At 40.6% G+C, this 26,271-nt stretch overlaps 1 protein-coding gene across 4 annotated transcripts in view; it reads right to left on the bottom strand.

Annotated features, from left to right (window-relative positions):
* The window catches only part of LOC147913600 (transport and Golgi organization protein 1 homolog), a 47,125-nt gene extending 20,961 nt beyond the window's left edge, over positions 1–26,164 (bottom strand). The window contains exons 1-3 of one of the 4 annotated variants that reach the window (XM_087417113.1): positions 26,031–26,092; positions 19,276–19,396; positions 17,990–18,078 (exon numbers count right to left, since the gene is read on the bottom strand). In XM_087417113.1, the coding sequence (XP_087273239.1) occupies positions 17,990–18,064 (75 nt within the window). In that variant the 5' untranslated portion in view covers positions 18,065–18,078; positions 19,276–19,396; positions 26,031–26,092. Of the gene's footprint in view, positions 1–7,118; positions 7,211–17,989; positions 18,079–19,275; positions 19,397–26,030 lie in introns of all 4 variants that reach the window. The other 3 variants (XM_087417110.1, XM_087417112.1, XM_087417109.1) reach the window with 3 other exon arrangements.
* Positions 26,165–26,271: the final 107 nt, after the last annotated feature.

Below are 26,271 nucleotides of genomic sequence, written 5' to 3'. Positions count from 1 at the left end.
GGGGTTCCTTTCTAAGTTATTTTCTTTTCCCTGGCCACCCTTAATATTCTTTCTTTGTCACTGACCTTTTTTTTTTCTTTTCCCTCCAGCTTTACTGGGGTATAATTGACAAATAGGAATTGTATATATTTAAGATGTACATCTTTATATTTTGATATATATGTACATTTTGAAAAGCTCACCACACTCAAGCTAATTAACATATCTTCACCTCACAGTTACCATTGTGTGTGTGTGTGGTGAGAACACTTGAGATCTCTTAGTAAATTTCAAGTATGTAATACATTATTAAGTATAGTCACCACACTGGACATTTGGTCTCCAGAACTTATTGATCTTGTAACACACCGTCTGTTACTTTTGATCAATCTCTCCTCTTTTTCCCCATCCCCCAGCATCTGGTAATCACCGTTCTACTCTGTGTTACCATGAATTCAGTTTTTTTTTAAATTCTACATAAAAGTGAAATTATGCAATATTTATATTTCTGTGTTTGTCTTATTTCACTTAGCATAATGTCCTCCAGGTTCATCCATCTTGTCACAAATGGCAGGATGTCTTTCTTTTTTTAAGGCTGAATAATAACCCATTGTGTATAAATACATCACATTTTCTTTATCGATACAGCCTTTGATGGACATTTAGGTTGTTTCCCATATCTTGGTTATTATGAATAATGCTGCAATGAACATGGGGTGCAGATATCTCTTTGAGATCCTGATTTCATTTCCTTCGGATATATCCCCAGAGTGGCATTGCTGGATCATATGGCAGTCCTATTTTCAGTTTTCTGAGGAACATCCATACCACCTACAGAGCATGTATGTGGGCTGGCTGGCAGTGTCTGTGGGCTGGTTGTTGAGATCCCACAGTGGTTGCTGTGAACCCCTCTCCATTTCTTTGTTCTTAGCTGCCCCCAGAGGATCCAGCCATGCTGATTCCCTCAGCAAGACAGAAGTGGGCTTTCAACCAGTGCATGGAAAGGCTGCAGAAGTGATGCTCACATTGCTCTCTTCCCCCTGGGAGAAATCACAGGTGGAGGGGTCTTTCTTTGTGCTGAGCGGAGCCAGCCTGTGGGAAGGGTGACGCAGGTGAAGTGAAGCTGTTCTTTCTACCCTTTTCAATGCGATTGTTCTCACATTTTGTGCTCCACTGACATGATGAGACCTCACACCTGGATTCCAGAGATTTCATAAAGCTTATTTTCATCTGTGGATTGTGGTTAAATCGTGGTTTCTGTGGGCGATGAGTGCTGGGCCTTTCTATCCCACCGTCTTGCTGACATGCATCATTGTCATTTTACTTTGCATTTCCCTAATGACTAACGATAGTGAGCATCTTTTCCTGTGCTCCTTGTTTATTCGTAGAAATATGTCTTCTTTGCAGAATATCTTTTCTGTAGAAATGTCTACTCAAGTCCTTTGATCATTTTTTTAATTGGATTTCTTTTGGTGTTGTATGTATTCTTTTATTTTTATTGAGGTCATATTGCCTTATAACATTGTGTAAATTTCAGGTGTACATTATTATATATCAGTTTCTGCATAGACTGCATCATGTTCACCACCAATAGTGTAGTTTTTATCCGTAACCATACATATGTGCCCCTTTACCCCTTTTGCCCTCTCCCCACCCCCCTTCTCCTCTGGTAATGTCATTGACTTTTGACAGTTTTACTATAATGTGCCTTGGAGAAGGTCTTTTTATGTTGAGATAATTAGGAGTTCAATTAGTTTCATGTACTTGTATATCCAGTTCCTTCCCCTGGTTTGGGAAGTTCTCGCTATTATTTCTCTAAATAAGCTCTCTGCTCCTTTTTCCCTCTCTTCTGCTTCTGGGATACCCATCATCCTTATGTTGCTTTTCCTAATAGTGTTGGATATTTTTTGTACAATTTCTTCATTTTTAAAAAAAATCTTAGTTCTCTCTTCTCTTCCACTTAAATCATTTCTTGATTTCTATCTTCGAGCTCCCTAATTCTCTGTTCCACACTTTCTGCTCTATTTCCAATGTTGTGTACTTTATTTTTCATCTGATTAATTGTGGTTTTCATCTCCAGAATTTGGGGTTTTTATAGTTTCCGTCTCTTTGGTGAAGTACTCCTCCTGTTCATTAATTTTATTCCTGAGCTCATTAAATGTCTTTCTGAGTTTTGTAACTCATTGAGTTTCTTTATGACAGCTATTTTGAATTCTGTCAATTAGATCACAAGCTTCTATGACTTCTAGTTTTGTTTCTGGAGAGTTGTCATTTTCTTTCTGTTCTAAGGTATTACTGCAGTTCTTCATGGTGCTCGATGAGTTGATGTTCTGCCAGTGAATTTGTGGTAGTAAACACCTTTCGTTTTGGGGTAAATCTTTTGTTACTTTGATTCTGAGTTGCCCCTGGTTGTATTTGAGAGCCTGCCCTTTCTACCCTCCACTGCCTTCATCAGTGCCCTCCTTGTGCTGCTTGTGCCTCTGAGGTTGCTGGTGCCTTGCTGCTTACAATGTTGCTGCAGTTGTGGGTGCTGCCACTGGGGTCACCAGATTGCAAGCACCTCTGCTGCTTTTGGGGTCACCTGGGTCTTGTGTTCCCCCACTGGCTCTCCACAGGCTCTCCATGGCTCAGGTGTTGCTGCCATGTGCACCACCTTCACTGCTGCTCTGGGGTTAACTGGGGTTGCTGGGAACACCACTGGTAGGCGTGCTGGTTTCATGGGTTTCACTGCTGCTGCCAGGGGCCTAGGGTCTTGTATGCATCCCCCACTGCTGGTAGGGTCAGCGTCATGGGTACCACCACTGAGGGCTGGGTCATGGGTACTGCTGTGGCTCCTGAAGCCTCAAGTCACAGGTGTCACATGCCACTGCTGGGGGAGGGGTAGGGATGAGCATGAGCACCGTTGCTGTTCCTGCAGCCTCTGGTCCCCAGCACCACTGTGATTTTGAAACCTCAGGTCAGGGCACCACTGCCCCTGGCAGTTGGTATCCGTGTTTTGGATTGTCACTGCTGGGAAAAGGGTAGGGAGCTGCTCCCCTAGTTCCACTGCCTCCCAGAAGCCCAGTCCACTCACCTTCAGATGTATAGATGTATGGATCTCTCAGGCACCCTGGTGTGCTGTGCAGGGAGTCCTTTGTTTGTCTGAAAGCTCTTCTCTTGGGGAAGGAAGGGACAGTTTCATGGGACTAAAGCTAAGAAGCAGTTTCTTACCCAAGACTGCAGAAAATGACAATATTGAGAGAAAGAACTTGACTGAAAGCAAAGTGGGAAGGTGAACAGAAAAAGATCAAAAACAAATTACTGTAGAGCCAGAAATCTAAGAGTCTGCAGGAAAGAGGAAAAGCAGTGGGTCCATGCAGCTGGGGTGGGATCCAGGGAAATTACCCAAAAGACACACTGCTGTACGTTACCTGTTCTTCTTTGCTAATAGAACCATGGTGAACAACTGTGTTGACCACTATATGTAGTGATAAACACAAAGGCAGAGTCACAACTTATAAGGGGTTTGGGTCTAGACTCAGCATCTAAGATGAAAATCCCATGTCATCAATACAACTCTTTAAAAAAAATCTCTTAAATAGCTCATGGATACTATACTATCTCTTGACAAATCCAATCTAGTCAAGTTTTCCTCCAGCATTGAACCTGATTTCAATGTCTTTGGTTGAACACTCATTGAAGTAATTGGCTTGCATTTGTTTTGGTTTCTCAACCTTACAGTCAATTCTGCCTAAGATAAATGGTTGTGTGTTGTGACTCCATGCTCAAGTTCTCTTAACAAACTTTACCCAAGGATCCCTTAGGGGAAATAGGTACCGGTATATGTGTTGCCCAACCTCACCACAAAGTCTTTGACTCTTTATGAGCTATAAAAACCAGTGGATATCAGGTACAGAATTAGAATTGGAGAAACTGAAATTATTCATTTATTCAATCCATGAATTCATAAAAGCACCTGCTGGATAACATCCAAGACCCCCTAAAGCCCTGGTACCTGGAAGGCAACATAATGCCAATTAAGACAGATACTGACAGAATTTAAGGAGAGCCTATTGGCCTCATGGTTATAGCCTGAGAGTCAGGAAATGTCCCCAAGTCACACAGATCTAGAGAGAAAGGCGATTTCACAGTGATTTTGTAAAATCTAGGATTACAATATGTGCCAAGTCCCTAGTCTCCAACTCCACCTCCCTCTCAATATAACACCAAAACCACCCACATCATTATGATGGGGATACTGAGATAAGAGGGGACCTGAGGCACCTGGAGGGCTGAAATTGGGTCAGAGGCCTACAGGCAGGTGTTTAACAGATGTTGTGTTCTAATGCAAATATCAGAAGACATAAGCAATCAAGGAAAGCTAAACACAGATTTAGGACCATACAGAATCAACTTGTCTTAAAGAGGTCAAAGAGTACAGGAATTTAGAACAGGTTTGAAGTTCTCTATCTAACTTCATTTCCAAATCTGTGTTCATTGTAGGTCTCCACACAGTAAGTGTGATATCTGATCTCTACTCTGTGTTGGTCACTAGATTGGGAGAAAGGAAGGGTTCAAAGATGAGTCAGGTGTGAACTTTACCCTCAAGAAGTCCACAGGCTAGTCAGAGAGCCAAGACAAGCCTATGAATAACTGTAGTGCATGGCAGAAATTGTAGTTCCTTAGGAGAAAGCATTATGGGGCTCAGAGGACAGAGCAGTCATTTCCAAAAGAGAGGGGCATATAAAGGATTGGAGGTGAACTCTGTATACGGGATTTGATTATGTGGAGGTGAGAGTGGAAAGAGCATTCAGAGCAAAAGAAACAGAGTAAACCAAGGCAAAGCCTGGAAGAGAAAAAGCAAGAGGATGTACAGAGCACAGGGCCAGTTTGGTTGAAGTATAAAGTGTGGAAAGAAAAAAAATGAGAGTGAGGGTGAGGTCAGATGGCCTTGAATATCAGAAAAGAATATGGTCTTTATCATGACAGCAGTGGGGAGCCATTGAAGGATTTTTTTTTTAAGCAGGAAAATATGATAATCAGAACAGAGTTCTAGAACATGAGATGGTTAGAGCAGGAGGCAGTGGCAGAGGCAGTTTAGCTCATAACAGCCAGAATAACAGTCCTGCACCTTCCCTAGCCCTCCTGCTCTGCCATCTAAATCTGGAGAATTCCCTGGTGCCACTACTTTACTTTGGAGAAGCTCTGACTCTAAAGAATTATTTGCTCCCAGCACAATAGCAAGGGAAGTGTTGAGCACTGAGATGGCTCTGGCATTAAATGGATAAGCGTTCAAACCTCAATTCTGCCAATGAGTCGGTGTGACCTTAGGCAAGTCATTTCACCTCATGATACTTCAGTGTCTTCATTTGTAAAATGGGATAATGCTGTATTTTGTAGACTCCAAGATGCACCTTTTTTTTTACATTTCACTCTCTTAAAATCAGAAAGTGCCTTACTATCAAAGCATGCCCAAGTTTAAGTAGCATTACTTTGTGATGTCTTGATGAATCACAGAGCAATGGTATGACTTACAATTGATGACATCTTAGATTGAATAAATACAATAACATCTACCTCCTAAGGTTGTGAGATTTAAACGAGCTATTGTACATAGCATGCTTAGCTAAATGCCTGGCCTGAAGCTGGAGATTAATAACAGTAGCTAACATAACAGGGGGAAGAGGCAGTATGACATGGTACTTAGGAGCCCATTGTCTAGATCAAGGTTCAAATTCCAAGTCGGTACTCACCGCCTTGGACTAGCTATTTCATGTCTATGAGACAGTTCTCTCATCCATAAAAATGCCAATCCTATAGGGTTTTTGTAAGAATCAAATTAGATACAATTTGAGGTAAAATTTAGCAACATCTCTCAAGATTGCAAATGCACATGCCCTTTTACCCAGCAGTCCATTTCTAGGAATTTATCCCACAGATACACTGCCATACATGCAAGCTGTCATCACCACAAGGACAGCTGTTGCAACGCAATATTTAACAGCAAAAAGGTTGGGTTTGGGGGCTGGTTAAACAAACAATGGTACATCTATCCAATGGGATATTAGGCTACCATTTAAAAAATATAGCACTGCTATACGTTTGACATGGAAAGATCTTCAGTATGCATTGTTCAGGAAAACAAGCAGCGCAGAACAGTGTGTAGAGTGTGCTGCTATTTGTATAGAAGAAAGTATTTAATATGTTAACATTTGTAAAGCACTGAACACAGTACTAGATATGTGGTGTAAGAGCCTAAATATACAAATGGACAATCGCCAGACCACATATCAAAATAGAATTCTGACCCATAACCTGCAGCAAACAGCCAGGGAAACCAACTCATTATCTACAGTAACCAGACCAGGAAGCCAGCCTGCTGTCTCTAAATCAGACTTGGAAGAAGTCAGACCACTCTCTCCAGCAACCAGCCCAGGAAGCCAAACAATAACCCCTGCAACAATCAGCCCCAAATGGCCAGAAATTAATTAATAACTGACAGCTTCCTAAGTTTTGTCCTGCTTCTAACATAGGACCAACCAGAGATAGCCAAATGTGCACCCCTAACCAATCACATAGAATGCCCACCTCTAGTTAGCCCACCTACAGCTTCCCCACGCCAACAGCCTCCAATCAGGGCACATCTAGATCCTTTCCTTTTGTCCACTATAAAGCTTTCCCAGTCCTCTGCCTGCCTTGAATCTCTGCCAAAATGCAAATGATAGTGGCTGACTCCCTTGCTATAGCAAACTCTGAGTAAATAGCATTTGCTTGGTCTCATTTGAATGGCTTTATTTCCACAAGTTCATGCTTGATTCCTAGCAATTCTTGTTGTTGCTAGTAACAATGCAAGAGAATTCAGATGTTTTTCCTATTTCTCTTTAGACAGTGGATGGACTTTCAGCCAACAGATGTCTTGTGGTGTTTGGGTGACACCCTTGGTGGAACTTTGTCTCTGAATAATGTCTTGGGAACTTGGCTCCAAGGAGCCTGTGTGTTTCTGTATCACATGCCAGCCTTCTGCCTGAGTCTCTTATAAATATAAGACCAGTTCCTGTGTGGGCCGGAGCAAAGGCCAGAAAGGAAGCTTTAGCAATGGCCCAGTGACTCAGGCCCACCATGGGGTGAATCAAGAATTAAATTGGAAATGTGATCCCGACCTGAAGATGTTCTCCCTCCTTCTGAGAGCAATGTCCTCGCACTGCTCTAGGCTCTTTGGAATCAGGAGGACTTGGCTGCTTCAGCTGAATCACTGAAAAGGAAACATTTAAAAGAGAATAATGGTAATGAAGATGATAATATTAATATCAGCTACCTTTTATTGACCATGTACTGGCACTTAACATGCATTATTTTATTTCATCTCCCCAACAACCCTGTGAGGTAGAAACTGGGGAAACTGAGGCTCAGAGAGGTTAACTAACTAGCCCAAGGAATCAGAGGTGGAACAAGAAATAAAACCGAGTCTATTGGATTCCATCACACAATCTCTAAACTGCTGTGTTAATCTCTAAACTACTTTCACAATTCAAAATTTTACTGACAACATCCAGGCTTATTACTCAAAGCAATAAAGATCTAAGCAAGGGGCTTCTGGGATCCAGAAGTAAATGCCATGCTGTGTATCCATTCAGTTATTGGGTGATTAACATGATAGCTCCTAGATCCAGATAGGTAAAGCTAAATCCTCTTCCAAGGCTCGTCAAGATAAAGGACTTGCTTCAGCTGAGTCTTGAAGTTAGTGATCCTCTCTCCTGGACGTTTGCCCCTAACAGTCTCATTGTCTTTCCCATCTTCACACATAGATTTTGTTTTTCCTTTCTTGGAGACCCAGGCCCTGTCCAGGTTTCCCATCATCACTCTATCTAGAAATCCAGGGACGTACCAGGAACTGCTTCAGCACAAGTGTTTTGCCAGGTAAGAGAGGATCTCTCCAGAGAGTCCACTTCCCCTCAGGGTACCATAAATGAAACCAGGAACCCTCAATTTATTGAAATAGATCCAATTCTACCCTTCATTAACACATCCATCTTGTTGCCATTTATGACAATAACTCCATTATGTTGTGGGACTATTTTTATTCCCCTGAGACTTCTGAAGTCCATATCTTCTGGCTCCAAAGGAGTCCAAAATATAAAATTAATTGTAATCAAAATGTTGGATGTGTTTAATTAATTTGTAATTATACCTCCCTCTAAAAAGATAAACATTAAAGACAAATATATTACATGTAAAAAAAAAAAAGGTAAACATTAAAGAAAAAGACGACCTCCCCTATTGGAGATAGATCCTTCTAGATCTTTTTAAAATAACTGTATATCTAAATCTATATATATATATCTATCCCCATCAAAATACATTCTAACATTGGGGAGAGATTATGTAGAATGTATCATTCTGTATATCATGGTGAAGTTTGCATTTTTCACTTCACACTGTACCTTAGAGCTTTATTCAGGATAGTATGTGATCATATATCTTATTCTTTTTTATTATTGCATAATGTTTCTTCATATGGAAAAATTATAGTCTAATGAGCCTAGAGCCTATCAAAGATACTTGGATTTTTTCCACACTGCTAAAATGAACATCTTTGCATATACTCTAGAATCCTCTAGAATACCTGAGAAGTGGAATTGCTTATCATCATCAATAAAGATTAATGAGAAATCACAGGTCTAAAGCATTGTATGAAGCCTCTGAGTTTGCTAAATAATCACTTAACTCTAAATTTCACTGTAGCTATGTGGACAAAGACATATATTCTACAGAAGAGAGCATTTGTGGTAGGAAATATTAGTGTATTACATTATGATTACAGGAAGAAAGCACATGACCTAATTTACTGGCATTTTATGGAGCAGCAAAAAATACAGTTATGCTCAAATATGGCGTATCTTCATTCACCAACATGCCATCACCTTATGAAATGTCTAGATTATTTCTTACACTCTTAAAAGAAAAGCATTTAAAAATTTCAAAATAGTCAACTCTCACTTGTGCCCTGAAATTAATGATAACACGAAGGCAAAGACATAATGGCGCTTTTGGAATTCATTTAGAAACAGTTCTCCACCTTTGATCTGTCTTAGTCTCAGGAGATGACTGGGTAGTCAGATATTATCTAATACAGATGAGCTACCAGGTAACCACTAATTGACACTCTCATGTTCAAAATACACATGGTCACTCTGCCTCTATTTGAGATGACAAAGAATTTTGATCCAATATTCTTCCCACATCTGACTCTTTCACCATCACCAAAATCAAATACACATAAAATGTATTATGGGTTTATAATGGGTGTTCACTATTATGTTATCTATGCCTGGGGCCCCATGAAAACTTCTCATAATATCCAGAGACTTTGAGCCCAGTTTGTAAAATAAGCAGCTCTCTCTTTATCCTCAGAGTTCAGAAAAGTAAATTCTACTTTATAATATCATTTCTGACACATCCATCACACACCTCAGGCTTTGGAGAGGTAAAGGAAACTCAGAAGGGTTTCTTCAGAAGGCTGGCTTCCTTCCATCAGTTAATACTATCATTTGATTGATTCACTTTTAACACTAGTGCCCCTTCTCAAGAAAAGTAAGTAAGAGTATTCACAGAATTTGATCCAAATGGGATGTCTGAACAGATTATCTAACAGAATGGTAATAAGAACATCAACTACCACTTAATGAGTGCCTCCTATATATGTGACAATACATGCATCATTTTCCCAAGATTCTTCCTTACAACAGACCTACTATTGGTAGAAGTATTCACCAAGTCTAAGAACAAGTTTTGGTCACTTCTGCTACAGATTCGAGGGTGAAGCATTGTGTGGCTACAGGAAGATCCAACAGCCCTGGAAACAAATCACTAAGCTGGACATCTATGAAGGCTATGGGCCTTCATAGGCCTATGGGCTAAAACTGTAGGTTGATGCTGATTTGCCATTCAGCCAGATGACCAAACTTGTCCATCCACTACATAAATGCACTGTCAAAGCACCAGGCACACACTAGAAATGTAGTTAGCTGGATCTTAAACATGGGAAGAGAAATTGGCTTAAACTAAAGGGATCCCTCTTCCATCATAAGACAAAGGATCATGGGTACAGACAAATATAAGCTTGTAGATTCCACAGCAGGAAGTTCAGCTGGTTTCCACCTGATGATTCCTATGTTCTCCGTGAAGTATGACTCAGTGTCATCTGATGAGAATGGGAAAAATGGTGCGGTAGAAGTCTGAGTGGACAATGTTTAAAATTATCATTGTTGAAAATAGAAGAGAGAGCAGATGCCAGAAATGCTACAGAAATGGGTGATGATAAGGACACATTTGGGGTTAATGATCATCCATCTTCAAAGTCACTGTCTAGGTAGTATGATTTTCTCCAATGTCATTCCTAAATATCAGAGAAATATTCTCTAATATTAGAGAAAATCACCCTAAAATATTGCAGAAAATCACAGATACAAGTGGAGAGCAGGAATGACCTAGGATTAAGGTTTTGTCAAGAAGGTACAATAAAAGGGAAGTGGGCAAGGAATCTAGGGATATTGGCAAGAAAATGGTTAAAGTGAAGGTCTAAGAATCTAAGCTGATTAGGCAAGGAAGTGAATTCAAGAAAAAGGCAGATCAATGGTGAGAAGACAAGGTACTGAAGGTGTTAGTAGAGCTGGAAGGACTGAAGGTGACTGTCTTAATCTGCAGGGGCTGCCAGAACAGTACCATAGATTGAGTGGCTTAAACAACAGATATTTATTTCTCACAATTCTAGAGGCTGCAAGCCCAAGATCAGGGTGCCAGCACAGTTGGGTTCTAGTGAGAGCTCTCTCTCTGGCTTGCAGACACCTGCCTTCTGTGGCCTCACATGGTGGAGAGAGAGAGAGACTAAGCTTTCTAGTATCTCTTCTTATACCAGAACTAACATCATCATGAGGGCCCCACCCTAATGACCTCATCTAAACCTAATTACCTCCCAAAGGTCCCACTTCCAAATGCCATCATATTGGGGTTTAGGGCTTCAATATATGAATTTCAGGGGGACACAATTCAGTCCACAGCAGTAGTCATCAAAAAATGAGTTGCACGGACTTAAGATTTCAGAGGTGAAATATTTACAGGTGATGCCATAGTCAAAGGCATGGCCATAGGTGGATTAAGTGTCATGAAACTCCCTGAAGGTAAAGGCCAAGGAATGAAGAGACTAGGGTGTAGGATTGGTCATCCATATAGACCTAGGATTCACTCAGGATAATGGTGGGACATGGAGTCAAAAGAAAGATCATGAACCTCATGTTAAAAGCTTTAACGGACAAGGAATGATGGGGAGGTTGGTAAATTGCAGCAACCAGGAGTGGCAGAGAGTGGTAACGGTAAATAGCATGAGTCTCAAAGAGACAGAGGGATTGTACATAGGGTCAGAGAGGTAATGGTCAGGAGGTGGTACTGGAAGCTCAGAGGGTGCCAAACCCAAGTAGTATGGAAGAATCAACAGCCTCCATTTAAAAGGGGGAAATGGTAACCTATTCTCATGACGAGCCAGATCTCTAGAAAGGCAAATGATGATGAAAACATTCAGTGAAGAGGAGGTAGAAGATGTGGATGTGGAAGAGTTTGTTAACCACTCAACTGATGTTCAATCTAGAGGGTACCATGAAAAGACTTGGTGGGAGAGTAAGGGTCAGGGAACAAAAAGTCCTATTCCTGTGCAACATGAGGTTGAGAAAGCAAGAGAAGAGAATTAAGTAGAGGGGTTCATATAATGGATATACTACAGATAACAGGAATGTGAGGGGGGCACATTTGGCTGGCTGTCAAAGTTTTACAAGAATTGGTCTCATTGTTCTTCTGGTGGATAGGAGCAATAGAGAATAGAGAGATGCTGTCTGGATTAATTGCATTCACTGCTAGCTGGTCCATAAAACAGGGTAACTGAGAAGCAGGAGCACACAAGATACTCTTTGAAAAAATTTAGGGGCCGGCCCTGTGGCATAGTGGTTAAGTGTGCACGCTCCATTGCGCCAGCCCGGGGTTCGGATCCTGGGTGCACACCGACGCACCACTTGTCAAGCCATGCTGTGGTGGCATCCCACATAAAGTGGAGGAAGATGTGCATGGATGTTAGCCCAGGGCCAGTCTTCCTCAGCAAAAAGAGGAGGATTGGCATGGATGTTAGCTCAGGGCTAATCTTCCCCACAAAAAAAAAAAGAAGAAGAAAAGTTAACAATTTAATATCCAACATTTTTTAAGAAAACATTGAAATAGTCAACATGGGAAAAATAAGGATGTTATTGGAACTTCTTACATTTGCTTTATATATTACTATTATTTTTATCAATTACACTAAGAAGAGAATTCCATAATCTTTGCAACACCAAAGCCTTTTTATAGGGCTTAGTTCTGCCCTTATACTTCCAAAGGCATTCTGTGGTGAGTGGAAAACCCCAGCCTATCTGGAAGGAGACAAAGGATTGTCTGGATTGATTGCCCAGGATCTGTGGTTCCATATGGCTCAGGAAACACTCTCATTTAGAAAGTTAAAGAAAACTCAGAATATAAGGCTCAAATCTTCAAGACCTCATAGCCAAGTTCACACAATGGTAGGCAGGTTACAATTCAAAACTATGAAAAACGCAACTTGAGAAATGGCCCGATTCCATCTCAGACTCTCCCTATACCATACTCATAGATCCAGTTAAGTCCAAAGACTTGACACGTTCATCACCCTTGACTCATTGCGCTGTTTCTTCCCCCACTGATCTCATGTGAAAAATTCTGTCTAGTGAGAAACTGCATGTCATAGGCAATATTAATTTTGGCTTTATCTTTCTTTTTATGAAAGACATATATGACTGACACTCAAAATTTCTGAAATGCGCAAAGTTGACACATTGAGTTGATATGATTCTAGCAATAGCTAACAAACTTGGTATTTTTAGTTAGCCATGCAGCCTACACAGGAGAAAATGTATACCTTCCATTCAATTGTAAAATACCAGCAGCAGCTAAAGAACCTTGCATTAGCCAGCAATATTTGGGATACAAGTAGCAGAAACCGGCCTGAGCAAAAAGGTGAAATGATAAATCCATTCTGCTGGGCAGACCATCAAGGTGGATTATGAAATCAAAGATTGAAGTAGACATAATTTTAGGAGAAAAAATGGAACTAAATAACATCAGACCTCTCTTTGTCTCTCTCCCTCTTGTTCTCAATCTCTGTCTGCTTTTCTCTGTGAGTAGTTCCCTGATGAGTTTCCTCCAAAAAGCAGATATAATGGCCACTAGCAACTCTACACTCACATTTCTTCAGTTTAAGGTCTAAATAGCCTTACTTTTCCACCTCCACTTTGGAAAATTCTTGGAAAGGACTCTCATTGGCCAGGCTTCTGTCATATGCCTGTCCCTAAGACTGTGTCTTAAGAGGCTCAACCTGGGATGTTTGTTCATCCCAGGGGAGGGAGTTGAAGAACCATGATTGACAGTCTCACTGGGATTACGTGGAGACGAGGAGGAATTCTTAAAGGAAACAGAAAATAAGAGATGGGAAGACCTTCGAGGTAGAAATAAACTATAGTAACCACAGTCCACTACAGGGAGATCCCTATGGCCATCTTTGAAAATCTTGAAGAGTCTAGGGGTCCCAAGTGGATAGCATCAGGTAAATACAACTCAATGTCAACAAAAAATATTAAGTGTCTTTTATGTGCAAGACTCGGCAATAGGTGCTGGGGACATAACTATGAACAAGACAGAATCCCTGCCCTCGCAGAACACACAGTCAAGGAAACAGGCAATTGTAATATAGTAGAGAAAGCGTGATAAAGCAGAAACACAGGTTACACTGGGAGTGCATAGAAGGGACTCCTAACTGAGGCTGGGGAGTCAGATAGCTTCTCGGGATGGGAGAGAGAAGTGAATGAAGAGAGTGTTCGGGGTAGGGAAACCAGCAAGTGCAAAAGCTTGGGGCACTGAAATTGTAAAATAAAGTGAACAGGATCAGTCCTTACTCTAGTGAGTATGTTACATCTGTCTCAGAAGTCACTTGTGGGCCTTCCTGTCCCTTTGAGTTTGAACCTCCAAATCTGAAAATCTGCTAGAATGCAGGGCCCTGTCTATGATTTGTGTGAATTCTGACCTTACTTTCACATGATTCCGTCTCTCTTTTCCTACATCTGTGTGTGCTAACTCCATTTGTCCCTTGCTGTTTTCCACAAGACACAATCACATGTGTGAATTCACAAAAGAAGTAGCTTTATGGTAGTAGACTGGGGAACTGTGGAGAGGAATCCCATCACGCACTGCCCTGCCTCCTGTCATCTTGCTAATCATTCTGCCTTGCCTTTCAGAAGTCTGAGCCCCTAAACTTTCCCACAATACTCAGCACTCCAGGAAGTGTAGTCCAAGTCCTACACTCAGAATATTTCTCTCATAGGAACCAGGCTCTCCAGCTAATAAGTCCACCTTCCCTGGTTCCTGTAAAATTCTGATGAATAAAAAATTATCCATCTCATTATACCCATGAGTGACTCATACAAGATTCAATTCTCAGGTCCTCCAAGGAAGATATTTGTGATTTCCTTGGGGAGTCCCACATGCTGTGCTGAAGTATCTCTCAGCATCCTGACACAATTACCTATTTTTGAAACATTTATTATGGAAAAATGTCAAAGATATACAAAAATAGACAAAATGGTATAATGAATTCCCATGTATCCATTGCCCAATTTCATGCATTATTACTTCATGGCTAATCTTGTTTCATCATTATGCCTAACCACTTCCAGAAATCATGTTTTATCCATAGACAGTTTTAGTATATATCTCCAAAAGATAATGACTTTTTAAAAACAAACATTCTGTTATTATATCTAAAAGTTAACAATTCCCTCTTATCATCACATATCCACTGTTCACATTTTCATCCATCAAAGAAGTCATGAATGTTCTCTTGTTTCCCATTTGTTTGAATCAGGCCCGCACATTGTGATTAGTTGATAAGTCTTTCATGTATCTTTTAATCTAAGGATTTCTTCATTTCCTCTTTTTTTTTCCTTTGCAATTTGTTACTTGAGGAAACTGAGTTGTTGGTCCTTTTGAATATTTCACAGCCTGGATTTTGCTAATTGCATCCCTATGATGTTTAACATGCTCCTCTGTCCTTCGTATTTGCTGAAAATTGGTAGATAGATCTAGAGGTTTAATCAGATTCCTGCCTGATTCTTTCTTTTGGTCAAGACTATTTCTTAGGTCATCTGATGCTCTTTCATCAGGAGGCATGTAATGTCTGGCTATAATCATAGCAGCCATTGGTGATCAAGGACTAGATCTATTAATTCACTGCTTTTTCAAAGATAAAAAACTTGTCCACATGTCTTTAAACAGGGGCTGCTCAGGGGCCGGCCCAGTAGTGCAGCGGTTAAGTGCTTGTGCTCTGCTTTGACAGCCCAGGATTCACAGGTTCAGATCTCAGGTGCGCACTGACACACTGCTTGTCAAGCCATGCTGTGGTGGCGCCCCATATAAATTAGAGGAAGATGGGCATGGATGTTAGCCCAGGGCCAATCTTCCTCAGCAAAAAGAGGAGGATTGGCACTGGATGTTAGCTCAGGGCTAATCTTCCTCACAAAAAAAAAAAAGAGCGAGAGAGAGAAAAATAAAAAAGGGCTGCTCTGTGCCATTTCCAAAAGAATAAAACTGAAGCCAGTTCTTTACAGAAGCCATTGCCACGTTATATTGTTATATTGTCCAGGTAAGAGATTATAAATAATGATTAGGCAAGCATTGTTAATTGAGCTCTTACTAAGTACCAAGCACTGTCTTTACCACTTAGCAATGTTGTTTCATTTGCTCATAGCAACAACTCTAGCATGAGGGTACCATTATCATCCCCATTTAACAGATGAGAAAATGGAGGCTTAGGAAGGTTGGGTAATTTTTCCAAGATTACCCAGCTAATAAGTGGTAATGTCCACTTTCAAACCCAAGAAGTCTGACTCCAGAGCCCATACTTCTAACTATAGTGTAAAATAATACATTTTTTTTAATGCCACTATTTGGCCAAATAGCAATGATATATTTCCTCTTAAAATTTATTCTGAAATGTTACCAGAAGTCTGGAGAATGAAAAGCTCTGAGCTTAGAGCTGGTGTTATAAAGATGAATTAGACAAAGTCCTTACTCTTTGAGGGGCTGAAACTACCCTAGGGGAGATAAATAAATGGAGGACAATTTAATGCAATCAGGAAGGTCATAGATAAACTGCTAAAGGAGTTCAAAAGAAGAAATTCCTTTCAGCTAGAAGACCAGGAAGAATTCTGCAAAAAGGTAGTACAAACATTCACATTCCCACTGCAAATGAACTACCCTGGGTGACTATACCTTTGTTTTAACAGTATTGCTTCTGCTCAAAAATATTTGAGGGTAATTCTTTGAGAAAGGGCCACCAAAAAAAGCAGCATCATTACTTTAAAGTTTATTTTTTAATTCAGAAATGTATTCCCAGTTCAAGACTTCAATACCTACTTTCAGTCATGGAGAGAACAACTAGACAGAAGATCAACAAGGAAACAGAAGACTTGAACAACACTTTAAAACAACTAGATTTAACAGACATCTATAGAACACTCCACCCAACAACAGCAGAATGAACGTTTTTTTCAAGTGTACAATGAACATTCTCCAAGATAGACCATATGTTAGGTCAGGAAATAAGTTTAAGAGGACTTAAGTCATACAAAGTATGTTTTCTAATCATAACGGAACAAACTAAGAAAGCCAAAACAGAAAGAAATTTAGAAAACTTACAAATATGTGGAAAATAAACAATACATTACTAAATAATCAATGGGTCAAAGAAGAAATCACAAGGGAAATTAGAAAATACCTTGATATAAATGAAAACAAAACACAACATATCAAAACTTATGGTATGCAGCAAAAGCAGTGCTCAGAGGGAAATTTGTAGCTGCAAATGCCTACATTAAAAATTTGAAAGATCTGAAATCAATAGCCTAACCTTTCACTTCAAGAACCTAAAAAAAAAAATAGCAAACTAAACCCACAGCGAGTGTAAAGAAGGAAATAATAAAGATTACCTTGGAAATAAATGAAATAGTGAATACAAAAACAATGAAGAAAATCAACTAAACAAAAGTTGTTTCTTGAAAAGATCATCAAAACTGACAATTTTTTAAATAGAATAACCAAGAAAAAAAGAGAAAACTCAAATTATTCCTGATTTTAGAATCAGGAATGAAAGAGAGGACATTATTACTGACCGTACAGAAGGAAAAAGGAATATAACGAAATACTATGAACAATTGTATGTCAACAAATTAGATAACCTAGATGAAAGGAACAAATTCCTAGAAAAACACAAATTACCAAAAAAGACTCAAGAAGAAATAGAAAATCTGATTAGACCTATAACAAGTAAAGAGATCAACTGGTAATGAAAAAACTTCCCACAAAGAAAAGCCCCAGCCCAGAGGGCTTCACTAGTAAATTCTACCCAATGTTTAAAGAATTAACATCAATCCTTCACAAACTCTTCCAAAAATATGACACCAGGATTTTTAAGGCCTAACCTCAAAATAAGGCCATAAAATGAGGCCATTCTATGAGTCCAGGATTATCCTCATACCAAAACCAAAAGCATCACAGGAAAAGAAAACTACAAACTAATATCCCTTATGAATACAGACCCAAAAATTCTCAACAAAATTCTAGCAAACCTAACTAGCAACATATAAATGGATTATACACTGTGATCAACTGAGATTATTCCAGGAATACAAGGTTAGTTCAACATATGAAAATCAATCAATATAATCTACCATATTAGTAGAATAAATGACAGAAACCACATGATCATCTGAATAGATGCAGAAAAAGCATTTGATACAACACCTGTTAATGGTAAAAACCCTCAACAAACTAGAATAAAAGGGAACTTCCTTAACCTTATAAAGGGTGTCTACAAAAACTCACAGTTAACATCATACTCAATGGTGAAGGACGGAAGATCATGACTTACAAGGATGTTTGCTCTTGCCATTTTCATTACAAATGCTTCTTCAGTGAGCATCCACGTTAACTCTTTAAATGTCATATTTTTATTATTTCCTATGGAAAAATATCAAAAGCCGAATTTCTGAGTTAAGGGCTAGGTAAATTTTTTAAACATTGTAATATTACAAAATTTCTGTAGGGCGACAATGCATAATATTTCCAAACTTTGACACGATAACTTAAATACACTGAGACTTAAAAATCTCTTTCTTGGGGCCAGACTGGTGGCGTAGCGGTTAAATGCATGCACTCTGCTTCAGTGGCCCGGGGTTGGCAGGTTCTGATCCTGGGCGTGCACCGACGCACTGCTTGTCAAGCCATGCTGTGGCAGCGTCCCATATAAAGTAGAGGAAGATGGGTGCGGATGTTAGCCCAGGGCCAATCTTCCTCAGCAAAAAGAGGAGGATTGGCATTGGATGTTAGCTAAGGGCTAATCTTCCTCACCAAAAAAAAAAATATATCTCTTTCTCTCCCATAATAGAGGGATTCCAAAGACGAGACTCAGACATCTCATATACCTACTGGGATTATTGTGCTGTTTGGAAACGAGTTGCTTACACAGTGTTTTACTAAAGTGCATTAGAACATTAATAAGCAGATTGCCACTAGATCTAAGAATCTGGACAAATTAGTCGTGTGGTTTTGACAGCAGTCAGAGTCAAATGCTGTTAGAATCTGTGGATACTCTACAGAATGATGAAGCAAAATGGGGCTGCCTGTGCAAAGAGCTATTTGTACTAATCACCCCATTGTGTTTCTGGTGTAAGAATCTTAATCCAAAGCTACCTTCTTCTGATGGAAAGGTAGTCATGGACAGTGTGGAAATTGAAGGCACAATTTAAGAGCAGTGATTGTGTTTGATGGACAACGAGACTAAGAAAATAGTAGCCGCCATCCCTTACACACACTGTAACTGGGCCTATGCTAAATGATATGCTTGCATTGCCTCATTTCAGCCTCAGAAAAAAGCCTCAGAGTAAAGTACCATCATTATGCCTGTTTCCAGCTTTAAAAAAAAAAAAAAAAAAAAATCTGATGCAAAGTTCTGTGTGTGTGTGAGTTTTCTGTAGGGGAAGCCCCTGGAGAGTGGGGATCCTGTGATTTTTCTCTATCTCCCTTTGGAGTTAGCCACTGTGCTCAGTTCATACCATTAAATGATTGTGGAAGTGAAGTAAACCCAGGTTTCTGGATTTGTTATTCTATCCGATGAGCTGAGAGGAATATGCTTCAACAAGAGGCCATATGCCTTACCTCACAGGGGACAGAGGGATCATGGATGAAGACGGCTACCTCTGGTGGGCTGGTAGAACGGATGATGCCATCAATGCATCGGGGTGGGAGGTGGTAAAGCTTGTGGTTACAGCTATTGAGCCTGGGGAATGAGGGAGTCTGGTGAGGGACTTATAGAAAGTTTAGAAATGCAAACAAGCAGAAACAAAAACCATTCACAATCTCTTTTTTTGGCATCTATTCTTCCAATCTTCTTTCTTCTTATACATAAACATTTGTTTTAGTACAAGTAAGCTCTAGCATATCTTGCCTTTTTCCCTCAGCAATACAAAAGAAATATTTTTCTGTGTAATAAAGTATACTTATATGATATCATTTTTAAATTTTAATTGAGTATAATATGTGCAGTAAGTGCATAAACCTTACATGAGCAGCTCAATGAATGTTTACATATGTATACACCCCTGTAATCACCAGCTAGATCAAGATATAGGATCCTTTCAGCACCTTAATAGGCTCCCTCATGTCCTCATACCTCCATGAAAGCTGTACTTCTCCCTTCGTGAACTTTGAACTGAACTCCGTGCCTAAAGGCAATTTCAGGAACTGAGAAAAGCAGATTAAATCCCAAGGAGCAATAAATTCTGAGGAGCAGATGGTTGCAAGCAGATTCCATGGGCCATCCTGGTTCAGAGCTTGCTGACCCAAAAGTCACAGGACCGTTGAAATGTGACAAGCAGTGTGAGCATCCCACTCTGAGTCAGCGAACTGGCTTCCCCACTGCTCTTCCACTCTGACCCATGACCCAATTAGAAAACCCCAACGAAATTTTGCTCAGGAGGTCCCTCTCCCTTGAGTGCTCCCTACTGCAGGAACTCTGAATGAAGTGCTTGCTTTCACCTCGAACTGATCTCAACTTTTACTCTCAGCCCCCTCTCCACAAGTGACCACTATTCTGACTTCTAAAACCATAGATTAACTTTGCCTGCTCCTGCACTTCATACAAATGGAATCATACAGTATGTACTCTCTTGTGTCTGGTTTCTTTCTCTCAAAATAATGCCCACGAGATTCATCCATGTCATTATCTATATCTGTATCAACAGTTTATTCTTTTTCATTGCTGTAGAATTCCATTGCATGAATATACCTAGAATTTATTTATCCATTCTACAGTTGAGGAGAGATGGGGATTATTTCCAATTTGGGATAACATGAATAAAGCTTCTATGAATATTCTTCTACATGTCTATTGGTGAACATATGCAGAGATTTATGATTTGTATATACCTAAAAGTGCAAATTCTGCATCAGAAAGTATGTATACTTTAAGCTTTAATAGATATTGCCACACAGTTTTCTAATTGCCAATTTATACTCCTACCACAGGGGAGTGAAGTGTTCCAGTTGCTCCATATCCTCATCAACATTTGTTATTGTGAATCTTTTAAATTTTAGCCATGGCTGGTAAGTGTGTAATAGTATTTCATTATAGTTTTACTATAATTTTAATGGCCACATAGTAATTCAATCTGTCAAGATATTAAAGTTTTTTACATTACTAATCCACTATTGTTAAACATTCAGAGGTTTTTTTCAGTTTTTAATTTTAAAAAACACTTGTATGATCATCCTTTAACAATAATTTTGTGTGCTAATATCAGGATTGAAAAAGGAGTTATCACTACAGATCTCACACACATTAAAAAGACAATAAAGAAATATTCTTGCCGTTGGTTCCATGGTGTAGCGGTAAGTGCGTGTGCTCCGCTGCTGGCGGCCCGGGTTCGGATCCCGGGCACGCACTGACACACCACTTGTCAGGCCATGCTGTGGCGGCGTCCCACATAAAGTGGAGGAAGATGGGCACGGATGTTAGCCCAGGGCCAGTCTTCCTCGGCAAAAAGAGGAGGATTGGTATGGATGTTAGCTCAGGGCTAATCTTCCTCACATAAAAAAAAAAAAAAAAGGAATATTCTGAACAATTTTATGTCAACAAATTCAACAATGGAGATGAAATGGAAAGATTCCTTGAAAAATATAACTTTCTACATGAAATAAAACAAAAAGTCTGAATAATCCAATATCTACTTTAAAAATTGAAATAATTATTAACAACCTTATCACAAGTAGTTTTACTGGTAAATCCTATCAAACATTTACAGAAGAAATAACACCAAACTTACAAAAATTCTTTCAGAAATTGATACTGAACCTTTTAATCTCAAGTTCATGTGCCCCATGCACAGTAAGCCAATCACTGAGACATTGGTGCTCGGAGATGAAGAAAGGTTTGTTTGAATTGGCCAAAACAAGAAGGCAGGAGGATAGGTTCTCTCAAACCCACCTTAACAAGAGAAGAGAGCAGGGGGTTTTATAGAGCTAAGGGGTTTGGCAGAGGGGGGGCTTCAAAGAAACAAAGGAACCTTGTTTCTTTCACTCCTGATAAGCCCCTAGGAAATCTGACTTCTGGGTGTCAGCAGCAGCTGGGGGCTGGTTATCTGGTGATCCTTGAAAGCATTATTTTTCTTCTGTAAAACAAGCTCATAAATCCTTGTGACCCTTGAGTCACCCCTCAGGTTAAACAAGAAAACAGCAAGTTGACAAGATTAGCTTCTTTTCATAACAAGGTCCAAAAGTAACACTCTCCGCGTTTCTCATGATCTGAGCATCCAGCTGAATAAATGAGAAACATGGCAAGCCGAAAACCTCCCTCTTGCCTCAACATTTAGACTAAAATCTGAAGCAATATGTGTGGTAATTTAACCTACACCATCTGGGGCCCTGAAATGCAGATCATTAATTTGGCTTAAACTCTTAAATACTGGTTTTTTATTTTCCTTCATAGGAAACAACAGCTTTTTCTTCTTCTGGCTGCATCTGTGGTCCTGCCCAGTGGCCTAGAGAAAGAAGTGGAGTTGATGTTTTGATCACTACACCTGGCATCTAAGGTTCCCTTCATCCCCTTGGGAACCCCTGAAGATATGACTCTCCCTTCCAGCAATTATCCCCTCAGGCCAGAAGGCTCAGGGGGTAGAGCTTGAAGTCAATGGTAACACCATCCTTCACTCTAACTGGTATATTAGCATAGAAAACACTGCAACTCATGGTCAGCTATTGTCTAATCTACGTGTGCCGTCAGTTCCAAGGGGGACAAAGACAGTGACAGTCCTACTCCATTTCTTTTATTCCAATAACTATGAGCTGCTGTATATCTGTACCTTGTGTATCTCCAGGACCCTGAACAGAGTCTGGTACAAAGTATGTTAACTGGTAAATATTTGAGGAGGAAATGTGCCCTAAATAACTGTAGGCTTCAACCAAATACAGACAGCTATACAGACACGAAATCAAAAGCAGGGAGGTCAGTTCAACTTACTGTCTTGCCTCCTGACTCCTTTATGATGTAGTGCACTATCGGCCAAAATGCCCCAGTCGCTGTTCTAATACTATACTATGAGGCCAAACCTGATTAGCCATTCTTATATTAGTAAAGCACAACAGCAAATGATGGTTGATTAACTGGTCGTCAAATACCATTTCTCACTACAAGAAACCAGGACTCTCTACTTAGAGAAACAGCTGATTTTAGAACCTGGACAGGAAATGTATAAGATGAACCTGGGACATCTTATTGTGCCAGAAAGAAAGTAAGCTTTCAAAGACTGACAGAGTCATGTCAACAGGACACAGAAACCAGCCTGAAGGGGCTCCCATTTGGGACAATTTGGGACATTAGAGCTATAAAAAAAATGACTTCATTAGATTGAAACACTATGTGTGTGTGTGTATATGTATATATACGAATATATAAAATTATATATTTATGAGCTTATAATCATACTTTAAAAATGTATTAGTCAAAAAAATTCATTAGCCACCACTGCAGGTTGCAAGAGCACCAACTCATTATGCTGAAAATTGACAATAAAGAGAAAGAATCGGCCATTAAAATAAGATTTGGCCCTAGGCAACGACTTAACCTCTCAGAGTTCCAGTTTCCTCATTTATAAAATAATGGTACTAGTAGTACCTACTTCACAGGATTTTTGTGAGCATTACAGAAAATAATAGTGTATGGGATTCCAGGAAATTATAAAGTACTGTATGCATGTAAAGGATAGCTATTATTATTATGTGGACAGTTTCCAAGTGAAGCAGACCTCCGAGGATTTTTAGACTCCTAGCTTTTGGATTGCTGTGCTTATGAGACCCTGAAGAGTGATTCAACATTCTCAGCCTCTGATCCAAGCAGCTTACCTAAGGGGTAAGTGTAAATTCTCTATTCTGATACGATTTGCAATCTCCCCCTTGAAATCGATGCTGGGTTATAATTACTGTGTTCCTCACTCACCAGGGATGGAGTATGCCCCCAAAGGCCCAGCTAATGGTCCAAGCTGCATGTTCATATACTCCCTGGGGTCTTCTGCATAACAAGGTCCCTGGTGCTTATCATCACTGGAAGAAATGTTGGCCCTTCCAAAAGAACCATTAGAGGGCTGGTGGCAAACTATTTGTGGTGACTCATCTTGCCTTCCTAGTTTAAGTAAGAGGCTCCCACAGGACACCTGTATAACCAAGGAAGCAAGCATAGAATACATACTGCCCTTTGTAGGGGGCAGAATTCAGCACTTACAATCCAAATGAAGCATCCAGACTTTACAGATGCTCAAAGAGCTAAATGGATGCCCAAGTGACGATGGCTGGATGACTCTGCCCTAAATTTTGGATGAAAGCCCTAAGGAGAGAGAATATCTGAGAAGTAGAATTCAGGAGAAGGTTGTCCAGGAATTAGTGATTTCTTTTTCCACGACAGTCTGGAGAGAGAAGATTGAGTACCATCTCACATCCCCAGCTCCTCGTCCTGACATTGGTGGATAACAAGCATTTCGTAAGTGAGGCAGATATCTAGGATTATCTGCCCAGCAACCAACTTCTCGGAACAGCCTATCTCCTCAACTATATGACTATCATGACAGCTTCCACGTTCTTTCTTGGCCCCATCACCACTCTCGCTTCTGTTGATTGGTCTTGTGGTTGGCATTTAACCCAACCCAAAGCTTTTTTCCAGAATTTTTCAAAGTATAAATAAAATAGTCAATCTCTTGAGTGGCAGAGGTGTTAAGATAATAAACCTAGGGATTAACAAAGGTCCACATTTTCTACCATGCAGAAAAAGCAATTTTCAGGGAAAAAAATGCAATCAACCCACACAAAGAAAGAAAGACTCCTAACGATGTTTGAGCCCCTGGTTTTCCTAAAGCCTAGCTGTACCCTGACCTTCCTATGGTTTAGCCAATCAATACAATTTTCTTTTTTTTTTTCTTTGCTGAGGAAGATTTGCCCTGAGCTAACATCTGTTGCCAATCTTCCTCTATTTTGCATGGTGGCCGACAAGTGGTGTAGGTCCATGCCCAGGAACTGAACCCAGGCTGCTGAAGCAGAGCGCACCAAACTTAACCACCAGGCCATGGGGCTGGCCCCCAATGCATTCTTGACTCAGCAAGCTAGTAAGTCCTTTTTCTCCCCCTAAGCTGTATAGATTGGGATTCTGTCACAACCAAAAAGGTCTTGACCAATATAGTATTGGCTCTTCCCAGTTTCATGTGGGCCAGAAACAGAGTTCAGTAGCCAACCAATCTTTCTATTTCATCTCTGGGACACCTCCCAACTCCTATGTGTCTCTGAAATCTTCACTTCCTACACATCCACTACAACATCACCAGAGAAACCATCCTAAATACCTCTTTGAAAAACACATCCTAGCTCTCACACTTCCTTCCTCACCACCACCAGGGTATAATCAGCTACACTCTCCTTAAACCTGTTCACATGTCACGTGCAACTCTTCAGTGCACTAACTTCTTTACATATCTCTCCCCAACCAGAATGTAATGCCCTCCAGGACAGGCGCCATGTCTCATTCATCTGTGACACCTCTGTTCCTAGTGCACAGCCTGAAATATTGTCATGTCCAGTGATTATTTGCTCCCCTGGCATGTCTCTATGTAGCGTTGATATGGTCCTTATCAGGCTCCTCAACTTTCTGGAGAGGATGTCAATCCAACTCCCACCTCAACAGAGTATCTGGGCTTAGCTGCTGTGTTCCAGTGATCTCTCTGCTCCTAAACTTCATGGAATTTGCTTTTATCAAATTGTATATTGCTGAAATGCTATCGCTGGCTACAAAAATGAACTAAAGAGAAACTCATTGCTGAATTTAGTGTAGAAATGATATTGAAGATGATGTTCACAGTAAGATACAGGAGGCGGAGTCAAGATGGCGGCGTAAGCAGACTTGGAACTCACCTTCTCCCGTGGACACAGCCAATTTACAACTACTCGTGGAAAAATTACCCCTGAGACAGAACTGAAAACTGGATAAGAGATACTCCTGCAACAACGGACAATCCTAACTGAGGTGGAAGAGGCAGAGACTCCCTTCCGGAGAGGAAAAATGCCGCCTTCACAAGCCGCCAGCTTCACGGCCGCCGGGAGCAGCTCACAGGTACGCAGCCTCCCTGGAGGCGCGGGGCCCTGAGCCGGGGAGCGCCCCCGCTGCGGGCATTTTGTGGACTCAGCACAATCGAGACCAGCGGCATAATATCGGACTTTGCCTGCTACTAAAGCATTGGGGCGTACCCCCAGAAAACCCAGTTCACAAAGAAACTAAAACTGGCTCTTAAAGGGCCCGCGCGCAAACTCACCCGTTTCAGAAAGCAACCTAAAATCACCAGAAAGAAAGGTGCACAGTGCTTTGGTGACAAGAGACTCACCTAATAGGCCCTGAGTGCATCTCAGTGAGGGGTGAGACCTCTCCAGGGACTGGGACATTGGCGGTGGCCATTGTTGTGGGCTGGTGTGGGCGTGCTGACACAGACGTCATTGGAGTTCTCCCTGGGGCCGGCTAGCCCAGGGTCTGCCCCACCCGCTAGAGCACCGATTTAATCCAGCTCAGCCAGGGCAGGCAGCCCACCCTAGAGACTGGCCCCACCCAACAACAAGCCCTCAGGCAAC

Source organism: Ceratotherium simum, chromosome 26 (assembly GCF_057802395.1).
Source record: "Ceratotherium simum simum isolate JZ-2026a chromosome 26, ASM5780239v1, whole genome shotgun sequence".
NCBI classification, from domain to species: Eukaryota; Metazoa; Chordata; class Mammalia; order Perissodactyla; family Rhinocerotidae; genus Ceratotherium; species Ceratotherium simum.
The sequence above is the reverse complement of the archived record's forward strand: the minus strand, read 5'-3'. Positions and strand labels throughout refer to the sequence as shown.